This window comes from Trichosurus vulpecula, chromosome 1 (genome assembly GCF_011100635.1).
Source record: "Trichosurus vulpecula isolate mTriVul1 chromosome 1, mTriVul1.pri, whole genome shotgun sequence".
Classification (NCBI taxonomy): domain Eukaryota; kingdom Metazoa; phylum Chordata; class Mammalia; order Diprotodontia; family Phalangeridae; genus Trichosurus; species Trichosurus vulpecula.
This window is the reverse complement of record NC_050573.1, coordinates 1691568-1715968: the sequence shown is the minus strand read 5'-3', so window position 1 is coordinate 1715968 and position 24401 is coordinate 1691568. Positions and strand designations below refer to the sequence as shown.

The following is a 24401-nucleotide window of genomic DNA, read 5'->3' as shown; positions in this document are numbered from 1 at the left end:
AGTGGCAGAGCAGAACAGATCAAGGTTGGAAATCCCAAAGTAGTCTCACCTGGTATTCTTCCTAATTATCCATGTCAATAAAATGAAAGTGTCTTCTGTTCCAGTTATTGTTGCTATAGTCAAGACTAGCCTTGGACATCTGTAAGGAACTGCTATTCTATTCTGTTGGACAGTGGAAGCCTATATTTGTATATATGTGTATTAAGGAACTTGGGATACGAATGCCCAGAATGCCAGTTACTAGATCTGGAATGCTTATGTGTAAACTCTGAAGGTCAACTTCATTTTCATTCCTGATCAAAGTTTTTAGTGACCGTGAGGGACGCTGGTGAGCTGATTGATAAAGAACCCCAATTCAGTGAAAGGTGGGGAATGCCTTTTAAGATGAAGGGCACATTTCAAGGCCTCACATTTTCTAGGAGAGCACTTAGGCTGGCTCGATCTTCACTTTTCACCTGGTTGTACCCCTCTGGTCTTTTCCATCATGTCCCAGGAAACCTCATCCTGGAAGATTGCTTCAGGCCTGGAAGTCACATCAAGCAGTAGTATCTGCCCTGGGGCCCCTTGCTTTAAGTGTTCCTCCCAGAACCTTCATTGAAGGAGGGCCACTCAGGCTAGCCATTGCTTCATTTCCTACCAGCTGCACTCTTTAGAATTCATCATATTCCCTCTATCCCCCACTGGGTGCCTCCCCTCCCCCTTTTCAGCTTCTTTTTGTATCTTCCCCCATTGGAACACAAGTTGAGGGCAGGCTCTGTCTTTTGCCTTTCTTTATATCCCCTGTTCTTAGTACAGTGCCTGGCACACAACAGTCACTTAATAAATGTTTATTAACTCCGTGAACTCCTTGATCGCATTCCTTCCTTTCTCCTCCAATAGATCTCTGCCTCTGGCATTCCCATTCCCTCACTTATCTTCAATTTCTACCTGTCCACCAGCCCTTTCTCTACCGCCTATGTCTCCTCGGTCCCCCAAAACACCCCTACGTGACTCTTCCGTCCCCATCATTGATCTCTCTGTTCTCAGTAGCTTTCTTTGTTGTTGATATGCTCAAGGTCTGTAATTTGTACCTTCGCTCCTCTTACTCTCTTCTTAACCCCTTACCGTTGGGTTTCCACCCTCATCGTTCCACCCAAACTACTCTCCAAAGTCACCAGTGAGCTCCACTCAGTAAGTTCTACTGGCTCCTAGCCCAGATAGAAAACCCTGCTTCAATTTTAAAAGTCCTTCACAACTTGGACCCTTCCTCTCTCCAGCCTTCCTATGCATCACTCCCTATTCAGCAGTAGCTACATCAGCCTCACTCCTGGCATTCCATTCCTCTCTGTAACTTCACCCCACACGTGGAACGCTCTCTCTCCTCTTAGTGTCTGTGAATTTTCAGTTCCAATCTCCTCTTGGGGGGCCTTTGTGAGTCCCTTCCATTTGCCCTGTCTAGATCTTTTATGTACCCAGTTATATGCATGTGCTCTCCTCTATCAGGTGAACCCCCTGAAAGCCAGGACTTTCCCATCTTGGCTTCTCTGTATCTCCGGAGCTTAGCATAGAGCTCCGAACATTGTACTCGCCAACTTGGCTCACTCCTTCTATGATTCAGCACCTGCCCGCTTTCTTTCTCCCCACTCTGCCTTTGCACTGTTGTCCATTCTTGGAATGCCCTTCCTCTTCACTTCTGCTTCCTGTGCTACCTTTGGCAGGAAGCTTTTCCTAGTTGTCTTTAATGCCAGTGATCTCCACGATCATTTCCAATTTTCTCTATATACAATATATCAAAAACCTTACGTTTTTCAGACCTGCAGTAAGACTTTTGGGATCCCCTGGTATCTGCTCCATACAATTGTTTGCCTTGAGAACAGGGACTGTCTTTTGCCTTTCTTTGTACGCCCAGCATTTAGCACAGTACCTGGCACATAGGAAATGCTTAGAAGTCTTAGCAAGCGGTCAAAATTCCAGGTTGTGGGGAGACTGGACTTTCTACTTAACCATAGCAGCCCTCCTGGCATCCATTCTGTCTAGACTGATTCCCCAATAGCTAGTATATTGGACTTCATTTTAATCTCAGCAGCGATAGTGAACATCTGACTGCCAAAGAACTATCTCCCCATCAGTCCCAAATTGTCCTTTCTCTGAAGTCCATCCACCTGAACCTAGTAACAGCAAGTGTTTCCTTAGGGCTTTAAGGTGTGCAAAACGCAGAACATCTTATTTGAACCTCACCACAGCCTGGGAGTCCTATTATTCCCATCTTACAGATGAAGGAACTGAGGTCCCAAGGGGTTACATGACCTGATTATACTCCCAGTGTCAGGTCTTCCTGACTCCAAACTCTGTGTTCTATATAGTGTCCTCCCCACTCAACGTGCCCAGCCTCTTCTACTATGCCATCTTAGACCCTGCCCCAGGATTAGCAAGTTTATTTTTATTTCAGTTCTCTTCCTCTTGCTTCTTCTGGCTTCCGCAATTGATGATTCATCCCTGCCCATCCTCGCCAGTACCTGGGGCATTTTCTTTTATAGCCACCCTGTCCCCACCCAGCCTCATTGGTCCCAGGTTGCATGCACTATGCCATACTCTCCACTGACACTTTTAGACTTTCCTTTTACCACCATCACTCGACCTCTCTCTCGGCATTCATTCAATCCATATTCTGGAGGATTTTTTGCCTACTGACCTTAGAACATTTTCTGAAGGAGGTCAGTGCTTGGATCAGTTACCTCTTGACCCCCAACACCTGCCTTCATATTGGGGGACTTCAAAAAACATGTTGATGTCCCTTCAAATAACCAATTGCCCAGTCCCTTGGTCTTCTCAAACACAAGGACCCACTCCTCCACTCCATCTCAGCTAAACATAGGCACAGTCATGGCTTAGATGTTCCTATCATACTTATGTGTTGTACTTCGGTGTTAAAGAACTAATTTTCCTTTATAATATCATCTTTTATTGCTCCATCTCTCTATATACTTTACTATCAAATCCTTGTTCTTTGTCCTTACTGTGACTTATCCTTCCTACCCCTCAGTAGTTTCCCGGGCCATAACCCCTGTTCCTTCCAAATCTCAACCTCTTGGCGAATCAGTTTAGGTTATATGATCTACTACTCTTGAACCCCTAGTGTCTGTGCCCCACTGCTAAAAGTATCTATCAATAACAACCACAGATTACTCCAAACATCCACTTCCTCTGGTCATATACACATACAGCTGAGCTTAAGTACAACAGAGCTTAAGGACATCATGAAACCATGTTGACTAAGTCCACTACTAAATGATTATCTAACCTTAACTGGGCTCTCACTGCAGCAAGGTAATCTTTCTAGTCCTCTCTATTCTCTATCCTATTCATGACAGTAGCTATTCCAAACTTTCTCCACTCCCATGGCACCCCAAGTCCCACCCCCTCAGCTGAGGACCTTCTCTCAACCTTTTAAAAAAAAAAGTCATTCACTAAATGAGTCATCACATTTCTCTGCTATCCTCTCCATCACCTCCTTTATTTTAGTCTTGAAGAGGTGGCCATTCTCCTTGCCAAGGCCAACTTCTGTGTGCACCATTGAGTCCTTCCCCTCCCATTTTTTCTTTATTTGACCTATCACTCCAATTTTTCCCTATCTATTGGCTCTTTCCCTGCTGCTTATGCACACACCAAAGTTGTTCTCAGCCTTAAAAAACCCTCACCAGATCCTACATCCCTATCATCCTAGATTAGCTCCTTCCCTTTGAGTCTAAAGTCCTTAATAAAGCTCTCTACTTTGTGTATCTAACTCCTCTATCCTTCCTCACTGACAAAGCTGTCTACCCTAGTGTCTATTTTTACTCCCCTTTAAACCTCCTGCAATGTTTCTTCATCATGTAAATGAAACTGCTTTCTCCAGGGTTACCAGTGATCTTTTCCAATCTTAGGCCATTTCCAAGTCCTGTGTAACATTTGGCACCTTTAAATACCTCCTTGAAATTTGCTTCTCTCTGGGTTTTCATGACACCACCTCCGTTGCTCTTCCTGACTGGTCCTTCTCAGTTTCCTCTGCTGCATCATCACACATTTTAAGCCTGGTAGCTGTGGGTTTAACCCTAGGTAAGGAGGCTGAGGCCTTCCTCTACATGTACTCTCTTACTTGATGATCTCATCAGTTCCTCTGGGTTCAGTTATCTATGCAAACCAATCTCAGATTTGTATCATCAAACCTCATCTGTCTTAAATTCCAGGATCACATGCGTTGGCTGACACTTCAAATTAGACTTACTCTAGACATCCCAAACCTCTCCATCTTTCAAACCTCCCTATTACTGCTGAGGGCATCATTTTTTTCAAGCATTAAGATTCAAACCTAGGTGTCATTTTTTCCTTCTCATTCTCCTTCCATATATTCAATGAGTTGCTAAACCCTGTCCTTCCTGTTTCCACATCATCTCATACGTCCTTTTCTCCACTCATGAGAAATACACACCAAGTTCAGGCACTTCTCTCACCTAGACTATTGCAGTTGCCTCATGACTGGTGTTGCTGCCTCAAATCTCTTCCTGGTCCAATCCATCCTCTAAACTAGGGTTGTCCACAATGCGAGGGCCGCATGCAGCCCCGCCTATGAGCATAAAAATCTACATAAACACTTTAGTAAATGAAGCAGAGCTACTGCAGAGGTCTCACTACATTGTCTATTGTTTCAATAAAAACCTAAGGTTGGACAGCCCTGCTCTAAACTACCAAAATGATTTCCTTAAAACATAATTTTGACCATGGCATGCCCATCTGTCCTGACCCTGGTCATTATACTCTGATGGATCCTTATCATATCTAGGATATCAACTCCTCCGGAATATAAAGCTCCTTACAACCTAGCTTCTCCTGATCTTTCCAGCCTTCCTACCCATTACTACCTTTTATACTCCAGGCATACTGGCCCAATTGCCAGTCCTCATTTGCAGGTCATGCAGTAGTCTTCCCATATGCGAAGTATATCCATCATCCATACCTCCCCCTTATCTCAGAATCTGTGTCTTCCTTCAGGAAGACTTGTTCAAGAGGCCCTCACCATTCCCCATTCACCCCTTTTTCTTTCCCTTTCATCTCCACCCCCCCCCCCACTCCAGCTGCTCATACCTTTCTCACTACATCTATTTTCTATCAGATAAACAGCTATTTATCTACTTCTTGTCTCCCCGAATAAAGTGTACTATCCTTGAAGGAAGGAACTTTATGCTTTTTTTTTTATCTCTAGTACTAGCACAGTATCTGGGATATTGCAAATTCTTAATAAATGCTTGCTAATTGAGTACATTCATATAGTTCCTTTCCAGTGTGAATTCCTGAGAGGACTGAGGGTTCTGTTTCAGCTGAAAGTCTTCTAACATTCATAAGGATCCTCTAGGACATGAATTCTGATACAGATCAGGGAGGGGATAGTTCTGGCAGAACCTCCCAGTCATTCCATTCATAAGGAATTCCATTATGAATTCTCTGGTGCACACTAACTTGTGAGCTAGGGACTGTCATATCTATGAGATTTCTATGGTTTCATTCCCATGAACTGACTGAGGCTTAGTAAGCTTTGTGCTCTGGTAGATGTTCAAGCTTCTTTTCACTGATAAGGTTGTTACCCACTACGAGTTCTCTGATCTTCAGTAAAGTCTTATCTGTGATGGAGGTATTTCTCACAATCATTACATTTTTATGTTGTCTTGCCAGTATGAATTTTCTGATGAAGAGTGAGGTTTCTGTTCGAGCTAAAGGTCTTGCCACATTCATTACATTCATATGGTTTCTCACCAGTGTGAATTCTCTGGTGGAAAGTAAGATTTCTGCGCCGATTGAAGGACTTCCCACATTCATTACATTTATATGGTTTTTCTCCAGTATGAATTCTCTGATGTTGAGTAAGGTATGAGCTCTTGCGAAAGGCCTTCCCACATTCATTACATTCATATGGTTTCTCTCCAGTATGAATTCTCTGATGCACATTACGTTGTGAGCCCAGGCGAAATGCCTTCCCACACTCATTACATTCATATGGTTTCTCTCCAGTATGAATTCTCTGATGTAGAATAAGGTGTGAGCTCTGGCGGAAGACATTTCCACACTCCTTACATTCGTAAGGTTTTTCTCCAGTATGAATCCTCTGATGTTGAGAGAGGTCTGAGCTCTGGCGGAAAGCTTTCCCACATTCATTACATTCAAAAGGTCTCTCTCCGGTGTGAATTCTCCAATGGAGGGTAAGGTTTTTGCTCCGCCTGAAGGCCCTCCCACATTCACTACATTTATAAGGCTTCTCTCCAGTGTGAATTCTCTGATGTAGAGTAAGGTCTGAGCTCTCACGGAAAGCCTTTCCACATTCATTACATTCAAAAGGTTTTTCTCCAGTATGAATTCTTATATGTATATTAAGTTTTGCTTTCTGGCGGAAGACTTTCCCACATTCATTACATTTATAACGTTTTTCTCCAGTATGCATTCTCTGATGTACACTAAGTTGTGAGCTCAGGAAAAATGCTTTACTACATTGTTTACATTTGCAAGGTATCTCTCCAGCATGAACTAACTGATGTTCAGTATGATTTGTGCTTGGCAAGAGAACCTCTGCATATTCATTAACTTCCAAAGTCTGCTCTCCAGTTTGAACTGACTGATGCTCAATAAGCTCTGAGCTCTTACTGAAGGCCTTCCTACACTCATTAGGTTCATAAGGTTCCCATCCTGCATGAATTCTTTGGAGCTGTGTAAGCTGAGAGCTCAGGAATAACGTGCTACATTCATTAAGTTCATGAGGTTTCCCTGCAGAACGTATCACACAATTCCCAGGAAGGTCTGAATTGTAACTGAAGGAATCCTGAAATTCATTATACTTAGAAAATACTTGTTTAACACAGATTTGGTTATAATTCCTGATGTCTGAATACAGGCTAAAGCTCTTCTGATCTTTATCACATTGACGTAGACTGCTTCCTATACTTACACTCTGTTGTGGTAAAATGACTGGTCCTAGACTGAAGTTTTTGCCATATTTACTGTGTTCATGCCTTTGAGGAAGTATGTTTTGGATGAATTTTGTTTGCTGAAGAGATTTCTCCTCATTTCTCTGATGCCTTTCTGACATCGCATCAAAATTGAAGGCCTTTCTCAATCTGAAGGCAGTAACATCATCTCTCCTGAGTCTTTCCTGGAAGGAATTTTCTCTGGAGAACTCCAGCTTTAGAGATGAAGCCATGGTTTCAAGTCTAGCCTCCCAGTCTGAAAAACAAACAAAAAAAACCCAACAATCTCTCTCTCTATATATATATACATATGTATGTGTATATATATATAGATATATATAAATATACATATATAAAATTTCCTGTTCTTTATGCCTTTTCTTCAAAAAAAATGAGTAACACCTTGACAACCATTAATAAACATGAATATTTCCACATGTACAGAAGAACCAAGAAAGCAAAAAGAAATTGTGAATGTCCATTATGTGCACCTCATGGTATCTTCAAGTACAAACCAGGGCTAGGGATCGTACCCATTCTTTCAGTGACAGAAGGAAGCCCCATGTGAGGAAACCCCTCCTAATTCAGGCTGGCACCATCTTTACTACCTATGACCTTAGGGAGCTTCCTGAAGCACTAAGAGGTAAAGCAACTGACCCAGGGTCACATGGCCAACATTGGTCAGGGCCAGGAGATGTGCCATCTTCTTGACTGTGGCCCTCTAGCCACTACCCTACCACATGAGGACCAATGATGCCTAGCTTGTCTGTGTCTGCTTCTGCACTTCCCTTTGCTCACCTATACGTTTACATTTTTCACTGATGTTCTCTTCTTCTAGTTTTTACCATCACTATCATTATCCCTCTACTCTTAATACAGTTTTCAACTCCAGTTTAAAAGACAAAACCCTCCTTTGTAACGAATATCTGCAGTAATGAAAAACAAATCCAACACTGGTCATGACTGAAAACACGTTTCATGTATCATGTCTCAGCCAAGAGATGGGAAGCAGGATTTGTGGAGCTTGGAGGTAGGAAGGGACCCAGGCGGCTTCCAGTCCAGTCCATACATGAAAGGGCCCCTCCCACAACCGAGCTGAAAAGAAGTCATCCAGTCTCTGCTTGAAGACCTCCCAGAGGAACCTAACACCATTCAGAGGGGCTCATTCTACTTCTGGATAGCTCTAATGGTGAGGTTTTTTCCTGACATCAAGTCTAAATTTGCACCCTTACATCTTCTACCCACTGCTCCTGGTTCTGCCCTCTTGAGCCAAACAAAATAAGCCTAATAACTAGTTCAAAGGCAGCTATTCTTCTTTTACTCAGACTAAATATCTCCAGTTCCTTTGGCAGATTTTCCTGTCAAAGATTTAAGGCCTCTCACCGTGCTACTGGCTATCCTCTGGACACTTCAGCTCATCAATATAATTCTTGAACCACACCACTCAAAACTGACCACAAACCTGGGATGAATTCTGAGTAGGGAGGAATACAGTGAACCTATGGCACTTGGCACAGTGCCTGGCATATTAGTAGGCCCATAATAAATGCCTGTTGACTTGGCTTAATTATCACCTCCCTGTTCCTGGAAGTGACACCCCTCTTAAATGCATCCCACTGGTAACTTAGCTTTTCAGTTGCCCCATGACATTCTTAGACCTGAAGCCCATTCTAATGCCCATATCTCTTTCAGAACAGCTGCTGCTGTCCACAGAGGCCTCCCCGACGTATACTTCTGATGTAGATATTCTGTCCAAGTGCAAGACGCTATAACATTTCTATTCAATCCCATCTTATTAGATTCTGTCCAATGCTCTAGTCCAAGGTTGGGGAAACTGCAGCCTTGAGGCTGCATGTTGCCCTCTAGATCCTCAAGTACAGCCCTCTGACTGAATCTAAGTTTCCCAGAACAAATCCCCTTTATAAAAGAATTTGTTCTATAAAACTCAGACTCAGTCAAAAGGCTGCACTCAAGGACCTAGAAGACTACATGTAGCCCTGAGGACACAGGTTCCCTACCTTGCTCTAGCCCATCAAGACCCTTTGGGATCCTGACTCTGTCATCCATTGTATTAGCCCTCCCTTCCAGCTCCTTGATGTCACCTACAAACCTGATGAGTCCCCCATAGATGCCTCTGTGTAGGTCACTGGCAAAGGGCCAAGTACGCATGTCTGGGGAACCAAGGGAGAGTAATGTCACAAAAAACAGAGAGGAGACAGGGTGGTCCCCAGGGTCAAATACAGCTGAAAGGCCAAACAGTAAGAGAATGGAAAAAGGGCCATCCCTATCAGGCGACAAATAAAGGGCAGTTTCCAGGTACTGTCCAGGTTCCAAGAAGACAAAACAGAGTAACTGACAGAGGAAGAACGTAGAGCTTTGGGCACACCACCAAGTATGCCAAAGTGGGACACTGAGCATGAGGGACGTTAGGGGAGGAAAGGCAAAGACAAGGAACGCTTGGCTTGTGTGAGGTTTTAATTACATGAGAGAGAAGGCTCTAAGGAGGGCAAGCTCATTGTTTCAGGGATATAGGACAAAGACCCTGACAACTGAGAAACTCAGTGGCTACTGTGTTTATGAACTGGGATGGACAGAAAAAAATACGTCTAACACAGAGTTAATGCTCAATATAAACGAAAGGAGAGTAAGAGATCATTAAACCACCTTTGATAAATCCAAGTCTCCTAGCCCAAGTAAAGTCAAGAAGAATTAAGGCTTACCATGTGCCAGGCACTGTTGCTAACCACTGGATCCAAGGAGAGGCAAAAACCATCCCCAGCTCTCAAGAAGCTCACAGTCTACCGGAGGAGACAACAAATATACTACATGCAAACAAGCTACAGAGAGAATAAATCAGAGGTAATCAAAAGAGAAAAGGTACTAGAACGATGAGAGACTGGGAAAGGTTCCTTGTAGAAGGTGGATTTTAGCTGTGCCTTGTAGGAAGCCAGAGAAGTCAGTAAGAGAAGTTGAGGAGACAGAGTATTCCAGGTATGGGAAGCAGACAGAGCAAATGCCTGGAATTGGGAGGAGGGTCTTGTTCATGGAACACCCAGGAAGCTGGGGTATAAGGTATAGGAAAAGTAAGAGGGGACGAGGTTATGAAGGACTTTGAACGCCAAGCAGAGAATTCCTTATTTGATCCTGGAGGTGATAGGGGGCAATGGCAGTTAGAGAGGTGGGAACTGGGGGGAGGAGGGGTTTGACATGAACAGACCCGGGCTTTGGGAAAATCACTATTAACAGCTGAAAGGAAGATGGGCTAGAATGGGAGGAGATTTGAGGCAGACCCACCAGCAGCTATTATAATAGCCCCAGTGTGAAATGATGAGGGCCTGCACCAGGGTGGGGACAATATCTGAGAAAAGGAAAGGGAATGTTGTAAAGATGCTGCAGAGGTGGAAAAGACTAGAAATGGTGGAGAGGTGAAATGGACCAGGGATGCTCCTGAGGTGAAATGGACCAGGGATGCAGCCGAGGTGAAATGGACCAGAGATGGTGCAGAGGTGAAATAGCCAAGAGATGTAGCAGAGGTGAACTGGACCAGAGATGCTGCTGAGGTGAAATGGACCAGAGATGCAGCAGAGGTGAAATGGACCAGAGATGTAGCAGAGGTGAAATGGACCAGGGATGCAGCCGAGGTGAAATGGACCAGAGATGGTGCAGAGGTGAAATAGCCAAGAGATGTAGCAGAGGTGAACTGGACCAGAGATGCTGCTGAGGTGAAACGGACCAGAGATGGTGCAGATGTGAAACACAGCAGAGACATAGCAGAGGTGGATTGGACCAGGGATGCTACAGAGGGAAAAAGGGAAAAAGATCACAGATGCTTCATTAGAGAAAGGATTAAAGGAAGAGAGAAAAGAATGTGATGCTAAAAGATTTGGAATATAAAAGAGGAGAGAAAGGAAGGGCAAAGAGAAAGGGTTTAATATAATGACTCAGCAAAGTAAGAAGCCAGTATTTGTAGAAGAGTCCTGGGTCTCCCTTGAATTGCTGACCAGATCAAGGTTGAGCACTCACCAGCCCCTGCAAGTCAGAACCAGAGGCTCAGCAGAAGAGTGGCAGGGTCCAGCCTCCCCCAGGGAGGGGGCCTACTCCTAACAGAAAACTGGATACTTTGCTCCATCTGTTCCTGTGGAATTTCTTCACTTTTTTGTTTCCTGCCAGCTGGAAACAGCTTGAGTCCAAAAGCTCTCAGACTGGCAGGAGAAATTCTGCCAGCCAAGCCCCTGCCCACTGAGCCCCTGCCAGCCAAGCCCTTGGCCACCAAATGACTTAAGTGCTCTCTGGGAGACTCCAGGTAAACAGTGACAGAACGGCTTCGTTCCCCACAAGTACACAGGACCCCTCTATTCAAGGGAACATATTAGAGAGGGGTCAAATGAACAAGAGAAGCAGTGTCAAGGATACAGGAACCCCAAGTCAAGGTGGCCAAAAAGATCAATCCCCTCTAAAGGCCTCTCTTCAAGCCCAGCAGGGCACACGAGGACACGTTCATCAATATTTGGGCTTTCTCAGAATTAAATAAGAGTCTATGAAGGAGCTCATCCCATTCATCGCTATACTCCTGGGGGTCTGGCACAGGAGAGCCCCTTTCCACAAACTGAGAGTATTTCCCCAAAGACAAGTACTGTCCTGTGCCCTCTCCATCATGCTCTGCTACAGGACAATCAAGAGGTCCTGGATTCAAAGCCCACCTCACACACTTTCTAGCCATCAATCTGGCAATGTCTCTGAACTTCTCAGCCTCAGTTTCCTCATCTGTGAAATGGAGCTAATATCACCCATAGCACTGACCTCACAGGGTGGATGGGAGACCCAATGAGGTCAGCCACTAAGCCACTGCCTGGGGGCACTCACTCACCTGGACCACAGCTCCTTGGGACACCTTCCTGTGGCATCCAAGGTGCTTCCCTTCGCTCCAACTGCTGGATCACATGAGGTTTGGAAACTGCGAGTCCTGTTCAGGGGAAATGGAAGATGGCTGGGGCCAGAGAAGACCTCAGCCTCCCATCCGTAGGCCCCCCTCCAGGCCAGGTGGACACTGACGGCTTCAATGCTTCAGCACAGCTGGTCTTGGCAGGGGGGCACCTAGGAGGACAGGTCCGGCCCAGGGGGTCTGTACCAGGTTCTTGGGCTGGCCCAGGGCTCAGAGAGAAATCTCATTCTCTGGGCCTGGGCCCCATTCAAAACCTGGGAGTCATTCACAGCTTCAGGTGGTTCAACTGCCCTGGAACTGGGGGAAGAATCTTGGGTCTGTGGGGACTGAGCAGGGAAGGGGGACCTGAGCCCAGGATATCCAGGTGTCCAAGGCCCTGAGGCCACCCGGGGAGTGAAGGACCTCTGGGCTCCTCTGCCCTCTCCTCCTGCCCCACCGTGACTGGACTCAGAGTGGACCCCAGCCCTGTGGAGGGCAGAGGCTGAGTCCCAAGGGAGCCTCCTTACCCAGGCACACCAGGTTCCCATAGTTCTCCAGCATCACCTCCCGGTACAGCTCCTTCTGATTAGGGTCCAGGTGCCCCCACTCATCCTGGGAGAAGTCCACAGCCACGTCCCCGAATGTCACAGGGCCCTACAAGACCCAGGACACCTGGTTGCTCAGGAAGGGAGCTGGCCGGGTGGATGACCCTTCCCAAGGACCCCCACTCAGCTGTGGGGGACGGCAGAGCGGTCTGATTCTTGGACCCGGGTTCCAGGCATGCCTCTGACCCTCTGGGATCCTCCACTCTCATAAGGCGAAGAGGACAAGGGCAGATGGCCAGAACTAGAGGGAGAGCACCTGCAGAGGCTCGGGAATCTTGGGGTTCCCAAGCAGGTGCCTCCTATGGGTTGGTTCTTGGTGCTGCCCCGGCGTGTGTTCCCCTTCCCCCCACCCTTTATGACCCATGCCTCAGCGTCCTCCTCTTTAAAAATGGGACAACGCCCTGACCCCAGAGGGCCCGTGAGAAGCTTGAGAAGGACCGTCCTTCCCAAGGATCAGTGTGGGGAGGTCTTTGTGTCCTCCATTGGGGCACTGCCTGGCACATGGGGTCAAGGGTTCCTGAAGCCCCCTAAGCACCACACCCCCCCCAAAAGGTCTCCCAAGCTCACCAAGCTCCCTTTGTGGGGCTCACAGATTGTACCCCAGCCCTGAAGGGGGGGGCAACCAGCGAAGAAGGGGCATGGAGTGTGAGTCATGGCGGGGGGAGCAGGGCCACAGTGGACAGAGAGCCCAGGCTGGAGGCCCAGCCCAGATCTTACTCCCCAAGGTCTCCATTCGTTCTTTCTTCCTTCCAAGTGACCTCTCCCGCCCTTCCTGCTCTGGACACAAGACTCCATGGCTGTCCCCAGGAGCCTAGTGAGGCCACGGGAGAGCCACATAGCCCCCGTGACACCCCCCCTCACCTGGTGGGCGCTGGCCACCAGGAACATGGGGGCCATCTCCTCCTCCTCCTCCAGGGGGGATGGGCAGGGCCAGTCAGCAGGATGTCTAGCTGTGGAGAAAATAGAAAGGAGAGGGTCAGGCTGGCTGGTCAGCGGGATGTCCAGCTGCAGAGGGACCAGAGCCCAGAGAGGGTCAGGCCCACCTGAGCAGCCTCAGCCAGACTGTGAAGTCAGCACCTAACTGTCCAGGCAGGGAAAGGGGCCCATGAGGAAGGGCCCTGGCTGGTCTAGGAGGCGGCGGAGGGTCCTCAGTCCTCCTTCCAGCGAGCACGTCATACTCCCAGTTTACAGGCGAGGAAACCGAAGCCGCCTTGGAGTCCGGGTGTCCTGGAGAAGGGGTCGGTGAGGGGTAAGTGGAAGGTCTGCCAGGGCCAGGGGGCAGGGGCGTGTTTCAGACTGGGCAGCAAGGACTTCCCAGAGGTCACAGGGAGCCATGGAAGAGTGCAGAGGGGAGCAGCAATGTGCCCCACGGCCTCAGAAGAATGTAGAGTGGACCTGGATGGGACTGGGGATCCATAGCACGTTCCAGGGCAGGAGTACCCAGGTGCCTCAGGAGCTCAGGGCGCATGCGCGGGAGGTGGGGGGGGGTGAGAGTGAAGGAAATTGACTCGCACTGCGCATGCTCAGTGTCCCCGCGCAGGTAAGCCACCCCCTCACCCGATCTGGAGCAATGAAACTTGGCGGCGAGCACCATCCCTGCCCCACTCCCGACTATCCAGCTCCGGGCCCCCGGGTCCCACTCACCAGGGCCTGAATACCAGGGCTCGAACCCGGCAGCGGATAAGGGCGGGGCGAAAGAGCCGAGGCGGCCACAGCTAGCCGGAGCCCAGGCGGCAGGGACGGAAGTGATGTCACCTCGGCGCCCACGCCCCATACACGGCCTGTACTGCTTTCTGGGAAATGTAGTTCGCGGGGTCCTTTGCGCATGAGCAGAGCCCTGCCCACTCCTGTCTGCCCTGGAGGCCCCCCCCCCTCCTCCCCTCCCTCGCAACACCCCTGCCTCTTCCCCCGCCCTTACCTGGTGCGCGTGCGTGCTGGCGGCCTCTGCACTGCACCCCGGGCCCGAGTTTCCTCAGCATCAAATACGGGCTGATGCCCCTCGTTCCTGGAGGGGGGCGCCCCTTCATCATGGGCCCCTGCCCAGACCCCTGCACCTTCGCAGAGGACAACGGGCTCTTCCGAACCTCCACTCCCGTGTTGTTCCCCGCAAGAGTCTAAGCTGCCTGAGGTTCTCAGCTGACCCCAACGGGTCTGGGGTTTCTGGGCTTCGGCCAGAATCACGTGCCCTCCAGGGGCCAAGCCTGGCCTTCAGAGGGTGTGCTCCCCTCCCCCAGCCTGACCCGCTCCCATTTCCATTTCCTCCACACCTGGATGTCCCAAGCGGAAGGGGCCTTGAGGAGGAAGAGATAACCCCTGCTTTCCTGGCAGCCAATGCCCCCCAGGCCTCTCCCGTGGCCTCACCAGGCTCCTGGGAACAGCCATGGAGTCTTGTGTCCAGAGCAGGAAGGGCTGGAGAGGTCACTTGGTTGGAAGGAGGAAGAAATGGAGACATTGGGGAAGAAGGCCTGGGCTAGGCCTCCAGCTTGACTCTGTGTCCACTGTGGCCCTGGTGTCAGGGGCTGGGGGGTTGGGGGGCTGGGGCTTGGCAGGCAGGGGCTGGGCTGGACTTCAGTGGCCAGGGCCTCTGTGGGGAGGGGCTGGGCTGGCAGGGGCTCAATGGCCCACCTGTCTGACAGCTCTCAGATTCATGTAGTTTCCAACTGGAAGTAAATAAAAAACGGAAGAAATTCAGGAGGAACAGACAGAGCCAAGCACCTGGTTTTCTGTCGGGAGTGGGCGCTCTCCCTGTGAGAGGCTGGACCCTGCCTCTCTTCTGCTGGGTAGTGGTTCTGACTTGTAGAGGCGGGTGAAGGCTAGGCCTTGATCTGGTCTTCCGTTCTGGCCTCTTGGCAGGATGATGAGCCCTTGCTCTCTGGGCCTGGTCAGCCCCTTGGAGTCTTCTAGATGGCCCTCCCTACTTCATGATTCCCAGGGGCCTCTTGAGGGATGCCCCCTCCCCCACTTTGGGTCCTTTCTTCCTGCTTTCCTTGGCCTCGCCTCTTGGAGGTCTCTATCAGGATGGCCCCCAAAGCTGGCTTCCTCCACCCCCCCCCCCCCACCTGTGCTCACTCTTCTGAGGGTTGGGCTCAATGCTTTCCATTCCTTGGTGGTTCCTGACAAGCTGGAGCCGGGGCACCGCTGTCCCTCCTAGGGTGGCTGGTCCAAGGATGGGGAGGGAGAGATGTGCCCCTGGACCTAAACCCAGTCAGAGACCATAGAGAGTAGAGAGAATGAGGAAGATTCCCCCTGCCACCTTCTGCCCCACCATTCATTTCCATGCTTAGGAAGCACCTACTATGTGTCAGGCACTGTAGACTCCCAGCCTCAGGCGTCTATGCCCCCTGCCCAGGCCCCAGTTCCTCAACCAGACTTGCTGGGTGGTGACTCCCTAAGGACTTGGGAGCCTAGTGAGTGACCCTCTGGGAAGGTGTCCCCCATTGAGGAGGGTGGGGCTGCAAGTGGAGGAGGAGGAGCCCGAGGGGCTAGAGCAGAGGACAGTCTGGCAGGTCCAGAGCAGGACACGAGGCCAGGCCCATAGTCTGGAGGGTCCAGAGCAGGACATAGGGCCAGGCCCACAGGTTGGCGGGTCCAGAGCGGGGCACGGTGCCAGGTCCACGGGCTAGCGCCTAGCCTGTGCCACTGAACATCTTTATCAGTGACTACCCTAAAAGCACCAGTGGAGTGATAGCTAATGCTGGAGAGGAGGCTGTTGGGCCCTACCAAGGTGTACAGAGCGCTGGGCTTGAGTAAGGAAGAACCAAGTTCAAATCCAACTTCGGACCCTGATCAGCTCAGCCACCCTGCATCACTGCCTGCCTCAGTCTCCATCTGTAAAATGGGGGTAGTAATGATGCGACAGTATTTGTCCAGCACTTAGCACAGGCTGGGCGCACAATGGGTGCTTAATAAATGGTTATTCCTTTCCTCCCTTTTTCTCAATCCTTATAATATTAATTCAATGCTTTAATGTTTTCAAATGGTATATGATCTCAATGGAGCCTCCCACGGGCCGATGAGGTTGCTGTTCTAGGCATCCCATCCCATTGTGACAGATGAGAAACTGAGGCAGGCAGCTGTGAAGTGACTTGCCTGTGGTCCCCCAACATTCCAGAAATGTCAGAGGCAGGATTTGAATCCAGATCCTTGGGCCTCCAAGGATCTCTTCACTACATAACAATATAAAACTTAAGCTTGGTACATGTCGAATGTTTGGTGTTTGGGTTCACAAGCTCCTCTCCGTAGCTGTAATTCAGAGGGCAACAAGTGGGCTAACCTCTGAGGACACCCAGGAAGGAAAAACCAGTCCCTGCCCTCGATGAGCTCATAGTCACAGTCATAATCAACGTTCAAACAATTAGGGACAAACCAGGTATAGTCAGGATAAGTGAGACAGAATCGTGGAGCAGAGGACGTAGCAGTGTTCAGCCTGACAAGATGCCAGCAAGGCTGAGAACTACCTTCCCATCTCTGAAGTGTCGCCGGGAGGAGGAGTCTTCTGCCCCAGAAGAAAGGGCCAGGAGCAGTAATAGGACTTCTCCCCTGTGGGGACTAGAGAGGCCAGTCGAAGCTCCGTGTCAAGGGAAACTTTCCATCGAGAAGAGCTCTCCCAGAGGGGGCACAGGCTGCCTTGGGAGGTGGTGGGGGTGCCCTCATCCAGGAGTCTCCAGCCAAGGCTGAAGAGCAGCTGGCTGCCTGTGGTGGAGAGAGAGAAGCTCCCGCTGCTTTTCCCCAGGGCTCTCGGTAACATGGCTTTTTGGCTCATTTTTCAGGAAGTATTTCTTTATAGGTTTAGTTTGGGCATGGTTTGTTTTTTTTACCACACATTCTTTGGGGAATGGCTTTTATTCTTATACATTTGGATTAGTCAGGATGTCAGATTTTCAGCAGAGTGTTTATAGCACAAATTGTTGAGGCCACGTCTGTTTCTTTCCCTTTTTTTGTTTTTTTTTTTAATTTTTATTATTAGTAAGTGAACTTATCCACAGCATTCAAAACTTCTCCATTTGCTGTAACCAGTGGTTTGATGGATGGATGGTATTGGGTGGTTGTCCTTCGTTCTCGAAGAGCACCAAAATGGCATCCCTGTGCTTGACTCAAGATTCAATGTGTCCGACTGTGGCTGATCAGGCCAACACGAGCTCCGAATGGTTTACCACAGGTTGGGCACAAACAGTCCTTGTGAACATCTGGGGTGGATACTCCACACTTGCGCATTCTGTGTTTCCTCTGAGTTGTTTCAATTCTGCTTTGCTCATAGAACACAACACCTTCTCTGGTGTGGGCATGCCATGCTGGGCAGTCCTATGCCAATATCTCCCATGTCACACAACCAACTTCAAAGCTCTTGAGAGAGACCTTGAGAGTGTCCTTGTATCGCTTCTTCTGACCACCATGTGAACACTTGCCCTGTGTGAGTTCCCCATAAAAGTCTTTTTGGCAAGTATATGTTTTGCATTTGAACAATGTCATGGAAAATTATGTCAAAATTTGGTTCCCTGGAGAAGTTCATCAGCATTGTACATCAATTTCATGATGGCACGCTTCCCTGGGTACTGGAAAATGGACCATGTTCTTGTGCCTTCTGTTTCAACACTCTTGCTAGCAGCTACTGTGGCTGTGTAAAACCAACAACAACCAGCACACAGAACACTGCAAGCCCAAGTTCTTTTGATCTGCTTTACTAAGGAAAGCAACGTTAAGGGGTTAACAATCTTACTTTAATCCAACATACAAATATTACTCACTCAGCTCAGGGGGAAAAGCCAGCACCCTGAACTTCAGAGCAAATACAAACAAATTACAAACATACATTTATGAACAGACCAAATACAATTCATAGTTACCAAGGAACCATCAACATCTGAGTTCAGCCAGGAGCTCAACAAGGCTGGCTCAGAGTCACGTGCCACTCCTGCTGTGGCTCAGAGCTCTGAAAGAGAAAGCCACCCTCTGTGCTTATATATCCTGTTCAGGGCCAAAGGTGAGTCACACATGTGACTCGCCCACATGACCTAAAATCATCACAAAAATGCGACTTAAACCCATGTGGTCCAAAAGCCTCTGATGTCACAAACATGTCACTCAAACCCATGTAAACTAGGCTTTTCCTTAAGGCAAGGAGTTCATCAAGGACTCCTAATGTAATCAAGGAAACAAAGGCCAAACTCTTCAAGGGCACTTGGTTGAATAAGTGCTAAGAGCCCATCTTGATTCCCAATACACCTTCCCAGTCACCAATGGACTCGCTCCCATTCTTTTGAGCATGATGTTTTCAACCACGTTGTCAAATGCTTTCAATGAGGATGAACCTGCCATCAAGGTCAGCTACCACACTAATGGTAAATTCTTCAACTTGAAAAGGCTACAAGCCAAAACCAAAGTGGTGGGAGTGTTGGTGCATGATTTTCTGTTTGCAGATGATTGTGCACTCAGTACAGCCTCTGAAGCTGAGCTGCAACAAAGTATGGATCAGTTCTCTGCTGCTTGTGCTCATTTTGGCCTAACAATCAATGGACGGTGTGGTACTGGTGGAAAACCTGTGTTTTCCGTATTTGTCCATTATTAGGTCCTCCCAATGTGGCCCAGGACAGAGGACAGTGAGATGCTCACTCCCCTCTCTCCTGGTGCTGCCTGAAGCCCTGTGCCCTTCCCTGACTGCCATCCAACACTGTGGACTCAAATGGAGGTAGTTTGTTTTTTGTCATTCCTATGGCTGTCTTCCATCTCCTACCCCAAACCTACCATGCTTCTCCTCACTATTTCTGCCCGTGCATCCATCCCGACATTTAGTTATCACTGTGTGCTGCTCTGTGATGAAGTTTTTTGGGGGAATTAATTTGGGGCAATATTGATACCAGTCCTCTATTGGGCCCACCTAGCCCCAGACAGTAGGTGTTTCTGCAATCAAGTCCTGCCTTTATTTCTGTTTAAATAGTTTTATAGAACACTACAGTGGTTTCCTCTGTCTCTTCATCACAGGTTAATGCTCAAGTGCTTGATGTGTTTTGTGATGACCGAAGCAGGTCTTTTTCTTCCTGTCCATGTCTGCTGTTGGCCAGTGGAAAGGCTTGTAATATTGGTGGCCTTATCATAGATCCCTTCCTGCACCCCATTAGGCTTCTGCTGGATCTCTTGGGGTTTCTGACCTGTGACAGCTGCACATTTACAAATTCTTCCTCACCTGCCCTCATTTCCTTTGTTTTTCTCTTCTTGCTCTGGAAATGTAGTTCAACATTTCTGAAACCATGTTGAATAGTAATAGTTGGAGTGAACAACCTTGCCTTCTTACTACTGTCACATCTGAAAATCTTCTAATATTTCTCCATTATGGCATACACTCTAGGATTTGTTTGAGGATCAGCTGAGATCATATTTGTAAAGTGCTTTTTGGCAAACATGCTTTTGGCATTCGAACATTGTGGCCAGCCCATTTGAGTTGTGCTCTCTGAAGCAGAGTTTGAATGCTCGGCATTTTAGTTTGAGTAAGGACTTCAGTGTCTGGTACCTTATTCTGCCAGGTGATCTTCAGAAACTTCCTAAGACAATTCAAATGGAAGTGATTCAGTTTCCTGGCATGGTGCTGGTAAACCGCCCAGGTTTCATAGGCACACAACAATGAGGTCAGCACCATGACCCTGTAGACCTTCAGTTTGGTAGTCAGTCTAATACCTCTTCACTCCCATACTTTCCTTCTGGGCCTCCCAAACACTGAGCTAGCTCTGGCAACGTGTGTGTCAACCTCATTATCAATGTGTACGTCCCTGGAAAGTACACTACCAAGGTAAGTGAACTTATCCACAGCATTCAAAACTTCTCCATTTGCTATAACTGATGGTCCCATGTATGGATGGTGTGGTGGTGGAACATCTCTGTTTTCCATATTAGTCATTTCATAAAAGAAGACTAGAATAAAAGAAAGTGCAAAAAAGCCTGCTTCAGCCTGTATTCAGGCAGTATCACTTCTTTCTCTGGAGGCAGATAGCATGCTTCATTATGAGTCCTTTAGGATTGTCTTAGATCATTGTTTTGTTGAGAATAGCTAAGTCATTCTCAGTTCTTCCTCATACAATATTGCTGTTACTGTGTACAACGTTCTTCTCACTTCACTTTGCATCAGTTCGTAGAAGTCTTTCCAGGTTTTTCTGAAAGTATCCTGCTTGTCATTTCTTATAGCACAATAGTATTCCATCATGATCCTATACTACAGCTTGTTTATCCATTCCTCAATTGATGGGCACCCTCTCAATTTCTAATTCTTAGTATGGCAGATTATTTAACTGGAAAAGGCTACAAGCTAAGACTAAAGTGGAGGGAGAGTTGGTGCATGGTTTTTTAATTTTGTTTGCAGGCATCCAGAAACAATAAAACAAAATCAAAAGAATGAAAAAATAGGAAAAATGTGAAATATCTCACTGGAAAAACAACTGGCCTGGAAAATAGACAAGAAGAAGGAATTTAAGAATTATTGGACTACCTGAAAGTCATGATAAAAAAAGAGCCTAGACATCAACTTTCAAGAAATTATTAAGGGGCAGCTAGATGGTGCAGTGAGTAGAGCACCAGCCATGGAGTCAGGAGGACCTGAGTTCAAATTTGGCCTTAGATGCTTGACACATGTACTAGCTGTGTGACCTTGGGCAAGTCACTTAACCCCAACTGCCCTGCCCCCCCCCAAAAAAACAAAAAACAAACGAACCACAAAAAAGAAATTATTAAGGAAAACTGCCCTGATATCCTAGAACCAGAGGATAAAATATAAATAATCTACCAATCACCTGCTGAAAGAGATCCCAAAATGAATATTGTGGCCAAATTTCAGAACTCCCAAGTCAAGGAGAAAATATTGCAAGCAACCAGAAAATATCAGTTCAAATATTGTGGAGTCACAGTCAGGATAATACAGGATTTAGCAGCTTCTACATTAAAGGATCAGAGGCCTTGAAATGTGATATTCAGGAAGACAAATGAGCTAGGATTACAACCAAGAATCACCTACCCAACAAAACTGAGTATAATTCTTCTAGGGGAAAATGGATATTTAACGAAATAGAGGACTTTCAAGCATTCCTGATGAAAAGGCCAGAGCTGAATAGAAAATGTGACTTTCAAATACAAGACTCAAGAAAAGCATAAAAAGGTAAACAGGAAAGATAAATTACAAGGGATTCAATAAGGTTAAACTGTTTACATTCCTCCATGTGAAGATGATACTTGTAAATGCTAAGAACATTCTAATTTTTAGGGTACTTAGGAGTATAGATAGAGGGGATGGGTGTGAGTTGAATATGATGTGATGATTATCTAAAAAAAATAAAATTAAGAGGTGATAAATAGTAATACACTGGGAGAAGGGGAAAGGGAGAGGTAGAATGGGGTAAATGATCTCACATAAAAGAAGCAAAAAAGAACTCTTACAATGGAGGGAAAGATTGGGGAGGAAGAGCCAGTGAACCTTACTCTCATTGGAATTGGCTCAGAGAGAATAATACACACACTCAGCATGGTATAGAAATCTATCTTACCCTGCAGGAAAATAGGAGGGGAAGGGATAAAGAGAAGTGTGGGGGTGGGGAGGGAAGGTGATAGAAGGGAGGGGGAATTGGGGATAGCTGGTGGTCAGAAGCAAAACATTTTTGAGAAGGGATAGGATAAAAGGAGAGAGAAGGATAAATACAGGGAACTATAGAGTGGAGGGAAATCATAATCATAACTGAAAAATTTAAAAATTTCTCCAATAAAGGCCTCATTTCTCAAATGTATACAGAACTGAGTTAAATTTATAAGAACATAAGTCATTCCCTAATTAATAAATGGTCAAAGGATATGAACAGAGAGTTTTCAGAATAAATTAAAGCTATCTATAGTCATGTGAAAAAATGCTCTAAATTACTAGTGATTGAAGAAATGTAAATTAAAACAACTCTGAAGTACCACTTCACAGTTTGACTAACACGACAGAAAAGGAAAATGATAAATTGTAACACCAATGTTGCTAGCAGTTGCTGTAGGGGTGAAAGACCAACAACACCAGCACAAAGGAGGGTTGCTAGCACAAGTTCTTTGATCTGCTTTTCTAAGGAAAGCAACTTTAAGGGGTTAACAATCGCACTTTAAACATACATATACCATTCACTTAGTTCAGGAGGAAAAGCCAGCACTCTTGAACTTCAGAGCAAATGCAAACAGAAATTACAAACAGAGATAATATAAACAGATCAACATTTCTGTCTGACCAAATGACAATAGTTACCAGAGAAGCACCAACATCTGGGTTTTCAAACTGGAGGGGTGGGGCGCTGCTTCAACAGCTACCCAGAGTCTCGTCACCAACACTTTTTCAATGAGTATGGCCCCCAAAGGCAAAACACTAACCTTTGATTTTATATACAAATCTCAGGGTTCAAGGGCATCATAATCATGGGACTGAAACTCATGTGACCTAAAGGCTTCTTCAGAGTCAAAGGGCATGACAACCATGTGATGCAAACTCATGTGAACTAGGCCTTCCCTTGATGTAAGCAGGGCATCAAAGACTTCAGATTCAATCAAAGATTCCTTAGTGCTGAGAAGCACTTCCAAAACAAAGACAGCAAAAAGTTCACTTTGCTTCCCATTACATTTGAAAGGCAAGACTTATCAAAGGTACTTCATCAACAAAGGTACCTCAGCATTCCAAAAGAGAGAACAGTAAAAAAAAGTCCCACTTAATTACCATAACACAAATACTGGAGAGGATATAGAAAAATAGGGATACTAATGCATTGTTGGTGTTGTGAACTGATCCAACTATTCTGGGGAGCAATTTGGAACTATGTTCAAATGACTATAAAACGTTGCATAACTTTTGACCCAGCAATACCACTACTAGGTCTGTATCCCAGAGAGAGAGAGACAGAGAGAGAGAGAGAGAGAGAGAGAGAGAGAGAGAGAGAGAGGACCTATTTGTACAAAAATATTTATAGCAGCTCTTTTTGTGGCAGCAAAGAATTGGAAATTTCAGGGATGCCCATCAATTAGGGAATGGCTGAACAAGTTGTGGTATATGGTTATGATGGAATACTATTTGTGCTATAAGAAATGATAAGCAGGATGCTTTCAGAAAAAACTGGAAAGACCATGAGCTGATGTAAAGAGAAGTAAACAGAACCGGAGAACATTGTACAGTCACAATACTGTAGGATGATCGAGGGTGAATGACTTAGCTATTCTCAACAATACAATGATCCAAGTAAAACCTGAAGAACTTACCATGAAAAATGCTATCCACCTCCAGAGAAAGAATTGATCGAGTCTGAATGCAGATTAAAGCATGCTTTTAAAAAAACTATTATTTTATGTTCTTTTTCAACATGACTAATATGGAAATGTTTTGCACGACTGCATGTATAACTGATATCAAATTGCTTGCCTTCTTAATAAAAGAGGAGGGGAGTGAGGGTTTGGGAGCATATGGAACTCAAAAATTTTTAAAAATCAACGTTAAAATTATTTTTGCATGTTTGGACAAAAATAAAATATTTTAAAAATTTAAAAATTCAATGACTTTAGGTTAAGAACTGGTGAAACACATGTATTAATTGACATCCTACCGTTTGTCTTTTCAGTGGGTGGGGGAGGGGTAGAAGGGAGAGAATCTCGGATTCCACCGATTAAAAAGAATGTTAAAAAATAAATCATAAATTTGGAAAAAGGAACAAGGAGAGAAAAGAGCAATGAATTGAACCTAGAATGAAACAAATGTCAATAATAATGTAGTTAACATTTTTATAGGTCATACTGTGTGCCAGGCATAATGCTAAGCACTTTATAAATGTTATTTCATTTGGTCATCACAAGAACCCTGGCAAGTAGGGGGTGTTATTATATGCCCAATTTTCAGATGAGGAAACTGAGGCAAACAGGATTAAA

At 46.5% G+C, this 24401-nt stretch overlaps 1 protein-coding gene across 1 annotated transcript; it reads right to left on the bottom strand.

Annotated features, from left to right (window-relative positions):
* Window positions 1–853: 853 nt before the first annotated feature.
* Window positions 854–17241, bottom strand: LOC118833558 (zinc finger protein 879-like). The gene is made up of 8 exons (XM_036740921.1): window positions 16952–17241; window positions 15911–16158; window positions 14413–14680; window positions 14139–14287; window positions 13356–13444; window positions 12417–12543; window positions 11836–11931; window positions 854–7224 (listed from the first exon to the last, which is right to left on the bottom strand). Exons 1-8 carry the CDS (start codon window positions 17239–17241, stop codon window positions 5669–5671), a joined length of 2823 nt encoding a protein of 940 aa, XP_036596816.1. The 3' UTR covers window positions 854–5668.
* Window positions 17242–24401: the final 7160 nt, after the last annotated feature.

What these genes read in the sequence shown, in the direction of transcription:
- LOC118833558 (XM_036740921.1), bottom strand. Translation starts at nt 17,241, where the DNA reads ATGTTACCGAGAGCCCTGGGGAAAAGCAGCGGGAGCTTCTCTCTCTCC. An exon ending in CCAGCACGCACGCGCACCAG is followed by an intron (nt 14,288 to 14,412) that starts GTAAGGGCGGGG and finishes TACATTTCCCAG; the next exon opens with AAAGCAGTACAGGCCGTGTA. An exon ending in TGGGAACCTGGTGTGCCTGG is followed by an intron (nt 11,932 to 12,416) that starts GTAAGGAGGCTC and finishes TCCCCTGAACAG; the next exon opens with GACTCGCAGTTTCCAAACCT.